The sequence below is a fragment of the Capra hircus genome, chromosome 25 (assembly GCF_001704415.2).
Source record: "Capra hircus breed San Clemente chromosome 25, ASM170441v1, whole genome shotgun sequence".
NCBI classification, from domain to species: domain Eukaryota; kingdom Metazoa; phylum Chordata; class Mammalia; order Artiodactyla; family Bovidae; genus Capra; species Capra hircus.
Genome location: NC_030832.1, coordinates 10467112 through 10482756, shown reverse-complemented (window position 1 = coordinate 10482756; position 15645 = coordinate 10467112). Strand labels below are relative to the sequence as shown.

Genomic DNA, 15645 nt, shown 5'->3' with positions numbered 1-15645 from the left:
AGAATCCCATGGACAGAGGAGCCTGACAGGCTCCAGTCCATGGGATTGCAAGAATCGGACCCGACTTAGTGATTAAATCACCACCACCACTATACTTCAATTTAAAAATAATTTTAGGAGGAGAATTCCCTGACCTTTCAGTGGTTAGGTCTCCGAGGTTCCACTGCAGGTGGCATGAGTTCTATTCCTGGTTGGAGAACTAAGATCCCACATGCCGCCAGGTGCCGCCAAAAAATAAATCTTTTTTAAAGAATGAAAACAACTAGAGCAGTGGTTCTCAAGCCTGGCCTCACAGGGAAGCCTTTCGTGGAATGTACTTGAAAAGTATCAGTGTCCATGGTCCTACCCCAGACCAAGTATATCAGAATCTAGACATAGGTTGGGTTTAAAGTTTCCCCAGGTAATTTTCTTATGCAACCAACAGTGCAAACCACTAGTTTAAGAGATCCATTTTCCACAGTGAGATACCACTTCACACTCATGAGGATGATTATTATTTAAAATAACAAAACCAGGGTTTCCCTGGTTGTTCAGTGGTAAAGAATCCACCTGTCAGTGCAAGAGAGACGGGTTTGATTCCTGATTCAGGAAGATCCAACATGCTCGCGAACGGCGAAACCACGCACCACACCTATTGAGCCTGTGCTCTAGAGGCCCGGACCTGCAACTACTGAAGCCCATGTGCCTGAGAGCCCACATTCTGCAGTAGGAGAAGCCACCACAAGGAGAAGCCCGCACACCGTAACTAGAGAGTGGCCTCCACTCTCTGCAACTAGAGAGAGCCCCGCAGGCAGAAACAAAAACCCAGCACAGCCAGTAAATTAATAAATAAAAAGAAAATGACAAAGCAAAACCAGAAAACTACAAGTGTTGGTGAGGATATGGAAGAACTGGAGCCCTTGTGAATTACTGGTGAAAATGTAAAATGGCACAGCCACTGTGGGAAAAAAGCATAGCAGTTCTCCAAAAAATTAAACAAAATTACCATATGATTCTGCAATTCTACTTCTACGTATATACGTAAAAGAACTGAAAGCAGGAACTTGAGCAGATATTTGTACACTCATAACCCAAACAGCATTATTCACAATAGCCCACAGGCGGAAGCAACCCCAGTACCTACCAACTGATGGGTAAACAAAATGTAGCATATGGAGACAATGAAATATTATTCTACCTTAAAGAGGAAATTCTGAAAAGAAAAACGGAAACAAATTTTAATATATTCTAAACATGAATGAAACTGGAGGACATTATGCTAAATTAAGTACAGTATTTGTCACTATAGGGTTCTATGAGGCATCTGTGTGCATGTGTGTATGTGTGTGTGCTCAGGCATGTCTGACTCTTTGCGACCCAATGGACTGTAGCCTCCCCAGGCTCCTCTATCCGTGGAATTTTCCATACAAGAATACTGGAGTGGGTTGCCATTTCCTTTTCCAGGGGATCTTCCCGACACAGGAATAGTACTTGGGTCTCCTGCGTTACAGGCAGATTCTTTCCCTTCTGAGCCACCAGGGAAACCTATGAGACATCTAAAGTGTTCAAAATCATAGACACAGAAAGCAGAATGGTGGTTGCCAAGGGCTGGGGGAGGGGAGGATGGGGAGTTACTGTTTAATGGATACAGAGTCTCAGATTGGAAAGATGAAACAGTTCTGGAGATGGATGGTGGTGTTGACTGCACAACAGCATGAGCCTACTTAATGGCACTGAAATGTACACTTACAAATGGCTGAAGTGGTACATTTTTTATGTTATCTCTATTTTACAATAAAAAGAAAGAGACCTCCTTTTCAAGAATGGGAAGGTGATCCAAATTCTGGCCAGTGACATGGGAGGAGATATCTCACAGAGAACTTCTGAAAAAAGTTTCTTCATTCCTAGAAGACGGCTGCAGGGTGAGTTGCTCTCTCTTACTTCTTTGGGCACATCTGGAACTCTCTCTTATCTGGAGCCCTGCAGCCATCTTGGGGCCAGCCGGAGAATGAAGCCGACACCCAAGGCAGCAGACAGATGGAAAGATGTAGGTCACTGGTGATGTCATTAAGCTCCCAAACCAATGGACTAAGAAGTCAGTCCTATCGTAGGGTTTATAGTTAAGTAAGAAAATACATTTCTTAAAGTTAAATTTACTTTGAGTTGAAATTTCTATAACTGGTTCTGAAAGGATCCTGACACTTGTATAATTATTGTTGGTATAACAAAAAATTGGAAATAACCTAAAAGTTTAGGGAAATGGGTGAATTAAAAAAAAGATGTATAAACATAGATGGAGTTATTATACAGTAGTTAAAGATAAACACATGAAGTGAAAGACAGATTTTGCATATTACATGCAAATTCTAAATACAGTGTATTTTTCATTGACTTATATGTATATATATCTTTAAATAGATGGATCTCATAGGGCTTCCCTGATAGTTCAGTTGGTAAAGAATCTGCCTGCAATGCAAGAGACCCCAGTTCAATTCCCAGGTTGGGAAGATCTGCTGGAAGAGGCATAGGCTACCCACTCCAGTGTTCCTGGGCTTCTCTTATGGCTTAGCTGGTAAAGAATCCACCTGCAGTGTGGGAGACCTGGGTTTGATCCCTGGGTTGGGAAGATCCCCCAGAGATGGAAAAGGCTACCTACTCCAGGATTTTGGCCTGGAGAATTCCATGGACTATACAGTCCCATGTATATGTATCAGTCAGTCAGTTCAGTTGCTCAGTTGTAACCAACTGAGATGGTTAGGTAGCATCACCAACTCAATGGACATGAATCTGAGCAAACTCTGGGAGGCAGTGAAGGACAGACAAGCCTGGTATGCTGCAGTCTATCAGGGTCCCAAAAAGTCGGACACAACTGAGCAACTAAACAATAACATACTACAATATGGGTGAATTTTGAAAATAGTTTGCTAAGTGAAAGAAGTCGGACACAAAAGGTTATATATGACTCCATTTATATGAAATGACCAGACTAGGCAAATCCTAGAGATAGAAAGGAAATTGGTGAGTCTCAGGGGCAGTGGGGAGAGGAGATGGGGAGCAAGACCCTGTGGGAATGAGGATTTTTCTCACAACAGTTATGGGTTTCCTTATGTCATGATCAAATGTTTTGGAACTAGATAGAGGAGGTCGTTGCACAACACTGTAAGCTCACTAAATACTGCTGAGTTGCTTACTTATTTTAAATGGTCAATTTTATGCTATGTGAATTTCATCTTACTAAAAGTTTTTTTAAAGCAATTTGCTTGTTGTAGGAAAATCTAAACATAAAGGTACAAGTAAAAAATTATAATTTCTTTTCCCAGCTGCTCATCTCCATGTCCAATCCCATCCCACAAATATACCTTCCCTTAACTGTTTATTTTTCAAATTTCATTTTTTTAAGTTAACAAGGGAAGTCTTATAGGGAGGAGGTCTTTTTTTATATATATAATTGCATTTTATTTATTTTTGGGTGTCCTGGGTCTTTGCTGCTGCACTTAGACTTTCTCTAGCAGCAGAGACTGGGGGCTACTCTCTAGTTGCTGCGCCCAGGCTTCTCATCGCAGTCATTTCTCTTGTTGTGGAACACGGGCTTTGGAGTGCACAGGCTGCGTAATTGTGGCATATGGGCTCAGTAGTTGCAGTTCTCAGGCTCTCTCGAGCACAGGCTCAGTAGTTGGGGCACACGGGCTTAGCTGTTTTGTAGTATGTGGGATCTTTCTTGATCAGGGATCGAACCGATGTTTCCTGCAACGACAGGTGACTTCTTTACACTGAGCCACCAAGGAAGCCTCCCTTAACTGTTTATATATATATATAATAACTCTCCAAACTTTAAAAAGCTTTATAGCATCCAGAGAGATACGTATGTTTCCTTCTCTCCTGGAGGTTTACTGAGGACTTTATACCGAGGTAAGCCAAGCAATGTTGTAGGTGATGGGAAACTCAACAGTGAACAAGACAGGCTGGAGGAATTAATTTTCTTGTAAGAGATGGGCAGTAAGCTTGGGAATGAATGTGATTTTCAATTGTGGTAAATGCTGTGAAAAAATAAAAGTAGGAAAGATGGTAGAGAGTGATGTGGGTTGGTGGAGGGCCAGGGTGGCTAGTAGAGGTCTCTGAAATGAATGACGGCTTCTGAAATGAGTGATGACAGTTAGGGAGGTGATGATCTAGGGAAAGAGAATTCAAGACAAAAGAAATAAAGCTAGGTATCTTGGGATTTCCCTGGTGATCCAGTGGCTAAGACTCCACCCTCCCAATGCAGAGGGCCCAGGTTCCATCCCTGGTCAGGGAACTGGATCCCACATGCTGCAGCTTAGAGTTCATATGACACAACTAAAGATCCCAAATGTTGCAACTAAGACCTGGCACAACCAAATAAATAAATAAAAATAAATACTAAAAAAAAGCTAGATATCTTTACAGAAATAAGACTGTACACTAGGTACAGTGATCCACTACATATTTATACACATATTAGATATCTTGCTTTCCCCCTTCTTTACCACATACTATATGTGTATTTCCAAGTTGGCCTCATCAGTTCAGTTCAGTCACTCAGTTGTGTCCAACTCTTTGCGACCCCATGAATCGCAGCACGCCAGGCCTCCCTGTCCATCACCAAATCCCGGAATTCACTCAGACTCACGTCCATCGAGTCGGTGACGCCATCCAGCCATCTCATCCTCTGTTGTCCCCTTCTCCTCCTGCCCCCAATCCCTCCCAGTATCAGAGTCTTTTCCAATGAGTCAACTCTTCGCATGAGGTGGCCAAAGTACTGGAGTTTCAGCTTTAGCATCATTCCTTCCAAAGAAATCCCAGGGCTGATCTCCTTCAGAATGGACTGGCTGGATCTCCTTGCAGTCCAAGGGACTCTCAAGAGTCTTCTCCAACACCACATTTCAAAAGCATCAATTCTTCAGCACTCAGCCTTCTTCACAGTCCAACTCTCACATCCATACGTGACCACAGGAAAAACCATGGCCTTGACTAGATGGACCTTAGTCGGCAAAGTAATGTCTCTGCTTTTGAATATACTATCTAGGTTGGTCATAACTTTTCTTCCAAGGAGTAAGCGTCTTTTAATTTCATGGCTGCAGTCACCATCTGCAGTGATTTTGGAGCCCAAGAAAATAAAGTCTGACACTGTTTCCACTGTTTCCCCATCTATTTCCCATGAAGTGATGGGACCAGATGCCATGATCTTCGTTTTCTGAATGTTGAGCTTTAAGTCAACTTTTTCACTCTCCTCTTTCACTTTCATCAAGACGCTTTTTGGTTCCTCTTCACTTTCTGCCATAAGCGTTGTGTCATCTGCATATCTGAGGTTATGGAGATCTCTCCTGGCAATCTTGATTCCAGCTTGTGTTTCTTTCAGTCCAGCGTTTCTCATGATGTACTCTGCATAGAAGTTAAATAAGCAGGGTGACAATATACAGCCTTGACGTACTCCTTTTCCTATTTGAAACCAGTCTGTTGTTCCATGTCCAGTTCTAACTGTTGCTTCCTGACCTGCATATAGGTTTCTCAAGAGGCAGGTCAGGTGGTCTGGTATTCCCATCCCTTTCCGAATTTTCCATAGTTTATTGGGATTCACACAGTCAAAGGCTTTGGCATAGTCAATAAAGCAGAAATAGATGTTTTTCTGGAACTCTCTTGCTTTTTCCATGATCCAGCGGATGTTGGCAATTTGATCTCTGGTTCCTCTGCCTTTTCTAAAACAAGCTTGAGCATCTGGAAGTTCACGGTTCACGTATTGCTGAAGCCTGACTTGGAGAATTTTGAGCATTACTTTACTAGCATGCGAGATGAGTGCAATTGTACGGTAGTTTGAGCATTCTTTGGCCTCATAGCTACATGTTATTGCATAATAGTGATACATCATATTCATTACACATGTACTTCTAAGTTGGCCTCATAGCTAAATGTTATCTCAAATGGTAAAGAACCTGCCTGCCAGTGCAGGAGACACAGGAGATCTGGGTTCAATTCCTGGGTCAGGAAGATCCCCTGGAGAAGGAAATGGCAACTCCATTTCCTAGTGTTCTTGTCTGGAGAATCTCATAGACAGAAGAGCCTCGTGGGCTGGCTACAGTCCATAGGCTTGCAAAGAGTTTGACATGAGTGAGGTGACTTAGCACATGCTACATATATCACTTACTTAACCATGTCTTTTTTCATGGACATTTAGGTTGTTTTTAGTTTGGAGCTATTCCATATTCCATATTCCAATTCCAGGGCCCTCAGGGTGATTCCTCTTGTTGTCAACTAACTTTGTGTGTGCATCACAGGGACTACCAGGTTGTCCTTGGAAAACTAACTCTTAAAGTTGAGAATCCTGTGTCTCAATAGCCCCAGTGAGTGGAAAAGGGCAGTATTGTGCCAGATGCCCTACTGATTCCCCCATTCATTCATCTAACATTTATTAAACACGTTTTCTATGCCAGGCATTATACTGAGCATTATAAATATAAAGAAGATGAACAAAAGATTCTAACCTCAAATTGCTCAGTCTTAGCACAACGATAATTATCAAGACACTGTAAATCAATTATACCTCAATTTAAAAAGAGAAGAAAAAAAAAAGAAAGCTTCTTCCTTTTCTATTTGGAGCAGTATCTCTACCCAGGCAGGTTAAGGCTTTTGAAAATCAACGGAGGAGAAGGAAATGGCAACCCACTCCAGTGTTCTTGCCTGGAGAATCCCAGGGACAGGGGAGGCTGGTGGGCTGTCATCTATGGGGTCGCACAGAGTCGGACACGACTGAAGTGACTTAGCAGTAATATAAAATTGGAAATTTCCTTGCTTCTATGAAGAGCTTTAAGTGCTCTGTGGATACAAGAGCACTGTATCCACCAAACAGATAATTTATTGTTGCTTTCTAAAAAAAAATGTAAATTATCATTTATACTATTTACAAAATATTCAGAGTAACTCACTGAAGTTTAATAGGCACATTAGCAAGTTGGACTTGTATTTATAACTCTCAGAGATGCTGACAATTCTGTAGATCTTAGTAATATTGGTTTTGAAACCAGATTACCTAGTTGATTCCAACTGTACAACTTAAATGCCTGTGTGATCTTGAACAACTGTTTAGCCTCTATAGAGCTTACTTTCCTCATCTGTAAAATGGGTATAATAATAGTACTTAGCTCATTGAGTTGTGAGGATATATATTATGTTATACAGAAACTAGTGTTCTCTCTCTTCTGTCCTGTTTCATGGTATCAGAGTTCCTGAGAGATTGAATTCTTGTTCAGAAGATTACTTGGTATATATGAAATGGACAGACCTTGTTATATATGAAATGAACAGACCTTGTCTTTCAATAGACCTGATTGTTCCTCTATATCAGATGTAGTATCTCTCCCCTTACTAGAGATATTCTTTATGGAAACTTTTTCTTCTCTCCCTGCATTCCCACTGAAATCCCTGTTGTAGGTGTTTTGATGCTGGTCAGCCCTGTTCATTGATGCCTTTTCACTAGTTTAATGTAACTAAGTTTCACATTGTTTTGCAATTTTTTTAGACTGGAAAGACAGTACATCTGTTAATAATTACTGTGTGTTAGTGTAACATAAATAAAAGCAATTGTCCTCTCAGGTTCTTGGTGGGTGGGGGAGCAACTCACTATTGCTCATGGCAAGGGTGTTAAAACGGGCATGCGTATACTCACTGAGTTTTCTAGGGAAGTTATATGTTGTACCTTTAAATATATAAGAATATGAAAGTGAAAAAAAAAAAAAAGAAAATCAACGGAGTGGATTCTTTCCTGAATAATTATCCTATTCAGGGACATCAATGACATAATGACATCAACTTTTCTAAGCTGCAGTCTTAGTAGTTTCTTTGTCCCTAGGAAAAATACACCAAAGAAACTCTGCTGATTTAATTAGATGTGAAGAACTAACCTATCAGTGATCACCCAGTGCCCTCAGGGTGATTCCTTTTGAAGTGTGATATCCGATGACATGGGGTTGGAGAAGGACACTGTGGTTCACTATTTGAGTCAGCTGCTTGTGTTGACATTTTCCTAGGAGCAGGTTGGGGAGAGCAAATCTTGACTGTGAGAGCACTTCAGGCACTTTATTTTGGATACATTGTATTTTCTTCTTCTCCTGACTGATTCAACAGCAAAGGTGGCCTCCTATTTATAAAAGAAGGTCTGTTTTTTATATCAATCATTGATATATTCTTTGTAAACCTAAGGACAATCCACTTAACACCAAGTTTAAAGCGGAACATATACGATTCAGTGGAGTCTTCAGAGAACTATACTAACAGGATGTAACAAGAACTTTGTATTAATGAGAGGAATAAATCCTCTGTTATTGGGGGGGGGTTGGGATTTAGGTCCAGAAAATTTCAGGGAACATGAACCACAGACCTGTCCAGAAGCTTAAATCCAGCCTTGTGGTAATTGAGATTTCTGGTTTCTTTACATTTATAGGGTTCAGTTTCCCAAGTGTTACGTGTTAAAGAAACAAAGCAACCAGCAAATTTGCTAATTTCATATTAAACACAATTTCAAACCACTTTAGAGTAGCATTCATTCTCAAAGGTAACTGACAGCTTTGCTTTTGATTCGTCTCATTAGGCTGGGTCCTCTTTTATCCTTAAATCAGACATTTAAAATTAAAATTAAAATCTAGATTTGGGATCTTCACATAAGGTTCTTAAGAAACATTCTGTGTTCCCGCTTGTACGCCGTATAATTTCTATTGAGCAGGTCAGTTGCACTCTGTCTAGACTTCTTGGAGAAAAATAACAATACGTTTTTCTCGGTCTTGGGCTCCGCAAGGGAGAATTACAGGAAAACTTAACAGGTACCTTCCTACTTGAAGCAGTTGGATCTATATATTTATCTTTTGCCCGCCTCCCCCCCCCCCCCCCCCTTTTTCCATGTTTACCAAACGGCAATTGGCAGCAGTCAATAAAAGTACTTCGGGAAAATCTGAGCAAATTCGTCCATTCAAAAGAAAACCACTTCACCGGAAGGTATACAATGAAGCACAAAAATAACCCTGTTAGGTGGGACTAGCTGGTTACATCATGGAATATGGTAATCCTCTATTTAATTTACAAAGCCCTTGGCCGAGAGGAGGAAGGGATGGAAAAGTTTGAGTGAAGGCTTTAAATGACTAGTCATACAGACAGTGAGTCACTGTAAGTTTCCAGTTAATAATCCCCTCTGCCGGGCTGGGCTTTATGAGCCACAAAGCAGTTTAAGTGGTAATGGCTCACAGTTTTATGGTCTCTTCTACCAAATGAATACAGAAAATGAAAGACGCCCTGAGTCGCCTTTGAAATGTAGGGCAAATTCAGACTGGGGGCAGGGAGGAGGAAGGTGGAATGAAAGAGAAAGAGGCAGGATGCCTGTGAGGCAGGGAACGCAGAGGGCTGGTGAAACGAGAAGGGAACGATTTTCAGGAGTTGAAGGCTTTTCTCTCCACCTTGGAACTGCTGTCCACTTTCCCGCGTTCTGCGCAGAACAGCACGGAACTGGCCACCCCCGCGACCTGAGAGGCTAGCGGTCCGCCGCCCAGAGCCGAGTCGCGCCAGGGCTCGCTCCCATCCCCGCCCCCACTCGGTGACAGGTGGGGCAGCCGTGCGGCAACCAGACCTCCGCCTCCTCGCGCTGCCTGCCGGGAGCCGGCGCCGCTTCCGGTTGCTGTCGGCCCCGAACTCCGACTCCCGTCGGCCCCTGGGAAAACCGCAGCGGGGTCGCGCGGGCGCTGCCGGAACTCGTAGTTTCGCCTTCTGCCGCGCTTCATAAGCGGAAACGGGGTCGCCCGGGGCCGAGAACTACCGAGGCGAAGGTACGGGTGGCGGCGAGGGGTCAAACCGCGCCGGGCGTGGGGTTGGCGCTGAGACCGTCCGAGGTGGTTGGGGCTGGGTGGGTGGAGATCAGCGCGCACACACGAGGAGGGTTGAGTCGCCGCCGCCGCAGCCGTCGTCGTCGCGAGTGCGGAGTCGGGACTTGAGCTGCCGCCGCGACGACGCCGGGGATTGGGCCGCTAGCCCCCGGCCCTTCTGTCTTGCCGCTTTCTTGGGTCAGCGCGGCCTGCTCCTCCCCAGCCCGTCTCCCCCGCCTCCATTTCCCGCCCTCTCTTCACCACACACACGGCCCCCCCGATCATGGATCCCGGCAGTGGTGGCGGTGGCGGTGGCGGCGGTGGCGGCGGGAGCAGCAGCAGCAGCGACTCGGCGCCCGACTGTTGGGACCAGGCGGACATGGAAGCTCCCGGGCCAGGCCCGTGCGGCGGCGCCGGCGGCCCCTTGGCGGCGGCGGCGGCCGAGGCCCAACGTGAGCACCTCAGCGCGGCCTTCAGCCGGCAGCTCAACGTCAACGCCAAGCCCTTCGTGCCCAACGTCCACGCCGCCGAGTTCGTGCCGTCCTTCCTGCGGGGCCCGGCCCAGTCGCCGGCATCCCCAGCTGGCGCCGCAGCCAACAACCACGGAGCCGGCAGCGGCGCGGGAGGCCCTTTGGGTAAAGGGCCGGGATCAGCCCCCGGGACGGGAGGAAGCCGTGCTGCGAGGGCTGGGGCAGATGGCCTTGGGGCCGGAGCCTACTGGGACGGGGCCCGGGGTAGGATCGGGGGCGCGCCTCGCCCGGCGAGGGACGCGTGGCCGTGGGGCCGGGAGACACGTGGGGCGCTGACAGCGGCGCCGGCTGTCCTGGGTGGGGCGACCCAGGGCCGGGGAGGCGGCCTGCGTGGGGCGACCGCGGCGGGGTGGGGGGCGGGAACAGGGTGCGGGGCGCACCGGTGAGGCCTGGGGTCCGCCTCTCACCGCCCCCCGCAGGGGCGCAGTTCCCTGCTGGGAAGTGGGAACCGTATGGGACGGAGAGCGAGTCAGTGCCACGAGGCCTAGAAGCCAGGACAGATGGAGCCAGGAGTCGGCCGGATGGGCGCTGAGAGCGCTGAGGAGTTGGGGCGGACGAAAGCTCGCGTTTTCCCTTCACCTTGGGCTTAGGCGAGAGAGCTTCCCCCGCTGCAATGCCTGTTATCGAAAGGGTAATTACGTTTTAAATGTCCACGGACCCGAACAGTCCCGAAGGAATCCCAGGATGCATTGCAGCCCTGCCACCGGGCCGAAACTGTTGGCTGTCAATAGATCCTTAGCATTTTGTAAGATTGTGAAGTTAATAGAGTGTCCCAAAGTTAGAGTTCTATACTTAACATTAAATTGTGTAGGAAATGACGTTGATCTGTGTGCCCTTTTTCTTAAGTGGGACTTGGATTCTTCCCCTTAGTTGATGACACGTTTAGAATTTTTATTGCGTTAAAAATCGTTTGCCTCATTCAGGTTGCTTGGTGTAGCTCATTTTCTGTGTTCTTGTGTCAGGAGTTAGTCTGTTCAGACACCTGAGCATTTGTTAAAACTTCTTAGGAGTCATATGCAGTTTTGACCATGGCTAGTTGAGTGACTTTCTGTGACTTCAAGTGAAGTCTTCAAAAATCACACTGTACTTAGGGCTGCTTAAGTGATAGCATGCTTTCAGGTACTGATTTTATTTTGTAGGAATGTCAAATGAGTGAACTTGATTCCTCTCTGAAGTTCTTTGTTGCCCTATTTCTTGGATAGGCTCTAGGAGTTTAGTTTCTTCAGAAACTTTGCCTGCAATTCTCTCTCTTGAGGCAAAAAGAGAGTTTGGGGAAATGCTTTTGGGCACACAGTTGGATTTAGTTATTTTATTGACTGGTATTTCTTTTACTTGTGTGAAGCTCTTGATGTTTTCCCTTTAAACAGAAGCTTAGCTTTGCTTACTACTTTGGTCTACATAAACTTCTTCACTTACCGTCTCCTAAAAGTGCCTAGTTCCCCAAACCTTATCATGCAGGTTGCTCTTATCCGGCCACTTTCTTTTTTGACCCTCCCTTGTAAATCTGGAGTTACTAGTGTCACTGTGACTAGACCTGGGACTCCATTTCCAGCCTATGTAGCCATCAGCGAGTCATCAAGGGATGGCAGTCATTAGAGCAGTGGTCTGGAAGGGTGGTCATTCTTGAATGAGTAGGCATTGCCTCTTATGAAGGACTGTCTTTTCTCTTCCTGATATTTATTTGCTGATTTGAAGTTTTACTCTTAATCCTTTCCTCTGTGACACTGCCGGAAGTTGGAGATGTAGAATGTGTAGGGGAGTGGTTGTCCCTACCTTAGGGATGGTCATTTGGTCAGTTTTTTCTTTTTCTTTTTTTTAAATCAGAAACCTAATTTGGTGTTACTGACTCTTACTAGCTGTTTCTACAAAATGCCAGTTAATATTTAAAAAACAACTCATCCATCCTCTGTAGGATGTCTATTTGGAAAAGAATGGATGGTCCAGAGTTAATGTGGCACTGTTGGATTGCATGTTCCAGCATAAATTCAGGCCCATAGATTATACCAGCATAAGAGCAAAGAACTATGTTTGGAAGAAGCAGGGAAGACATTGAAATGGCACTTAGGTTGAAATTTGTGAAGGGGAAGCCCATAAAGTGTGCAAGTATTTTTTTGTGAGGAAATCAACTGTAGGGCTAGCATGTTGTTAAGTCAGAGCTTCTGTTAAGTGTTCTTCTGTTGTTAAGTCATAGCTAAAACTGGTGGTGGATGTGTTTTTAAACTGGATACCAGGAGAGCTCTTGAAGGAGTCTAGAGGCAGAGCTCTATCACGAATGACTTTATTTAGTTATTTATGACTGCACTGGGTCTTCTTTCCTGTGCGCCGGCCTCCTCTTGTTGCGGAGCAGGGCCTGTAGGCCTGCAGGCTCAGTAGTTGTGGTGCAAAGACTTACTTGCTCCACCTCTTGTGGGGTCTTCCTGGACTGGGGTTTGAACCCAGGTCCCCTGCATTGGCAGGCAGATTCTTAAGCACAGGACCACCAGGGAAGCCCTAGAATCAACAGCTTCTAAAATGTACATGTGTAGGATGAGTATCCATCATTCTCCTGAAAGAAGGCTAGTTTTTTCTTTTTCTTTCTTCCTTTTTTCTTTTCCCCCAGTGGTACTTGGAGCAACCAGTAAGGGGAGATGCTTTTACATAAAAAGTCATCCACTTTCACTGGCAGGCTGCTAGTTAATCTTTATATCCAGCTATAGGATATCCTGAGTCACAGCTTGGGATTCAGTGTTGACCTTGGATCTCTGAAAAATTTTAACATAAGTTTCCAAAGAAATGATTAAGTAGAACCCATGTAAGTGTAATTACATGTAATTCATTTAAGTACAGTTCTCTCCAGATCCAAGTAAAATGGCTAAGTAATGTTCATTTAGAGTCCTTTAGATGAATGAAAATGTAGACAAGTGCTGTGTGTGCCAGAACAAACATTTTCTATAATCGAATGTACTTATTTTCAGTTTCAATTTGCACCAAGTTCAGGCTTTTTTATTGTTAAATGAGAAACAAGTTCAGCAGTGTTCATCAGGATTGGTTGATGTCTTGGTCTGTTTGGGCTGCTATAACAAAATACTGTAGACTTGGTAGCTTGTAAACAACAGAAGTTTATTGCCCACAGTCTGGAGCCTGGAAGTCTGAAACCAGGGTGCCAGCCTGGTTGGGTGAGGGCTCTCTTTCCTCTTCTGGATAACAGACTCCTGACTGACTGCTTTCTGTGTCCTCCCAGGGCTGAAGAGGCAAGGGAGTTCTCTGGGGGCCTCTTTTATAAAGGCACTAATCCCATTCATGAAGGCTGTGCCCTCATGGTCTAAGGCCACCCAAAGACTCCACCTAATACCATTACTTAGGGCATTAGGATTTCAACATATGAATTTGGGGAGGAACACAAAACAGGCCATAGAACTTGGCCAGAGCTTCTAAAGTAATGGTATAAGTTCTATCATCCCTCCCACATTGCCTCTCAAAACTGCCATTGTGAAATGGACATGGAATAAAAACAGCAGTCCTCAGTAAATCCTTGTTGTTGTTTAGTCATTAAGTCATGTCCAACTCTTTGCGACCCTGTGGACTATAGCCTGCCAGGCTCCTCTGTCCATGGAATTTCCCAGGCAAGGATACTGGAGTGCGTTGCCATTTCTTTCTCCAGGGAATCCAAGAATAAATCCATGTCCTCTGCACTGGCAGGTGGATTCTTTACTGGTGATCCACCAGGGAAGCCAGTTAGTCCTTAGAAGGGGTTTAAGTCACTTGGTGGATGCTGTTATTTACTGAAATTTCCCAAAGGTGACTGACCTCTTCTGGGCCACCAGAGTAGAGAAGATACAGACTCAAAGTAATAGTCGTTTTGTCCTGAAGGGCTCTTACACTTTTTTGTGTTAAAGAATACCAGTTGACTGACACTTAAGTTTAAAGAGATGGTAGATATGGTTGCCCCTTTGTTTTCCTTGTAATTGTTCTGCAGTAACAATTGTAATAGAAAGGACTTTTCAGATGAGACAGTGAATGGAATAAGTGGGCTGAAGAGATCAGAGAAAGTATTGTTCCTGGAGTATTATTTCTTTTCCTACCGCGTCATACTGATTATTAGAGATCATTCCATTGTGGCTCTCGTTTCATGATTTTACATGTGGAGTGGCTCAGATATGGGGGTTCAGGGAACAAGTGAGGGCATCCACTAGGGCTGCACCATGTTGAGCAGCTGTTTCAACTGTTAGAAACTTTGTTTGGGAATAAATTTGATTTTTTATTTATTTGGTCATGTTGCCGCTTGTTGGATCTTAGTTCCCCTTGACGTGGAAGCATGGAGTCCTGACCACTGACTGCACTGCTAGGGAATTCCCATGGGAATTTTAGAGCAGGTTTTATTCACTGCTTTTTTTTTTCTTTTGTTTATTTTTCACTTTTTTTCTGGAATTGTACTGCATGAAAAGATGATGAAAACATCATGCCGTGTTGGGAAATATTGTAGAGAACACATTTTGAGCCTTGTTTTGTTTGCTGGGGAGGAAATGTCTTAAAGTGTTAAAATAGTGCTGTCTTTCTAATTGGAGAGGAAGGAATGAAAAAGAGATTTGATCATCTTTCCTGGTGAGTTAGCTGTATTAGAATGGAATTTTCCGAGATGTTAATCTCTGGTTTTGCTCAGGTATGTGTATGGCAGTTAATGAACAGACATTGCCTGCCTGCAGAAGGCAGGATGCTGTGCTAGGCACTCAAAGTGATACCACCAAGATGGTAAGTGATTCTCAAGGAGTCCAGAAAGGGATCAGATACCCAGTCTACTCAATTGGAAGACGCTTCATGGTAAGAGGGCCATACACAGAGTGCAGAGAGAGGGCTTTTGTTCTCTGTGACTATCCGAGGTACAGTTAACATAAAATTCACCTTTCTTGTATTTCTGTACTTCAAGTTTCCTAGGAATTTGCTAGAGTACCAGTCATCTTTACTTGTAAGTAAGTGTTAGTCGCTCAGTCATGTCCGACTCTTTTCGACCCCATCGACTGCCAGCCTCCTCCATCCATGGGGTTTTCCAGGCAAGAATACTGGAGTGGGTTGCCAGTTCCTTCTCCAGGAGATCTTCCAGACCCAGGAATCAAACCCGCGTCTCCGGTATTCAGGCAGACGCTTTACCATGTGAGTTACCAGGAGAGCACACTTCTAAGTAAAGACTTGTTTATTTTTTATTAAACATGGGTGAGTTACTTTGATTCTGGCTCCTTATTTAGAATTTTATCATTGAATTCACAGTTCTTAAAATTTTGAGAGAAGCCAGATTTTGGCTACTT

General features: G+C 44.5%; 1 protein-coding gene across 3 annotated transcripts in view; it reads left to right on the top strand.

Annotated features, from left to right (window-relative positions):
- GSPT1 (G1 to S phase transition 1) overlaps window positions 9719-15645 on the top strand; it is a 33113-nt gene continuing 27186 nt past the window's right edge. Inside the window, exon 1 of one of the 3 annotated variants that reach the window (XM_018040475.1) lies at window positions 9719-9800. Coding sequence is in view for 2 of the 3 variants with exons in the window: in XM_018040472.1 (XP_017895961.1) it covers window positions 10120-10471 (352 nt within the window). In the remaining variant the exon portion in view is untranslated. Of the gene's footprint in view, window positions 9801-9888; window positions 10472-15645 lie in introns of those variants that run through there. The other 2 variants (XM_018040472.1, XM_018040473.1) reach the window with 2 other exon arrangements.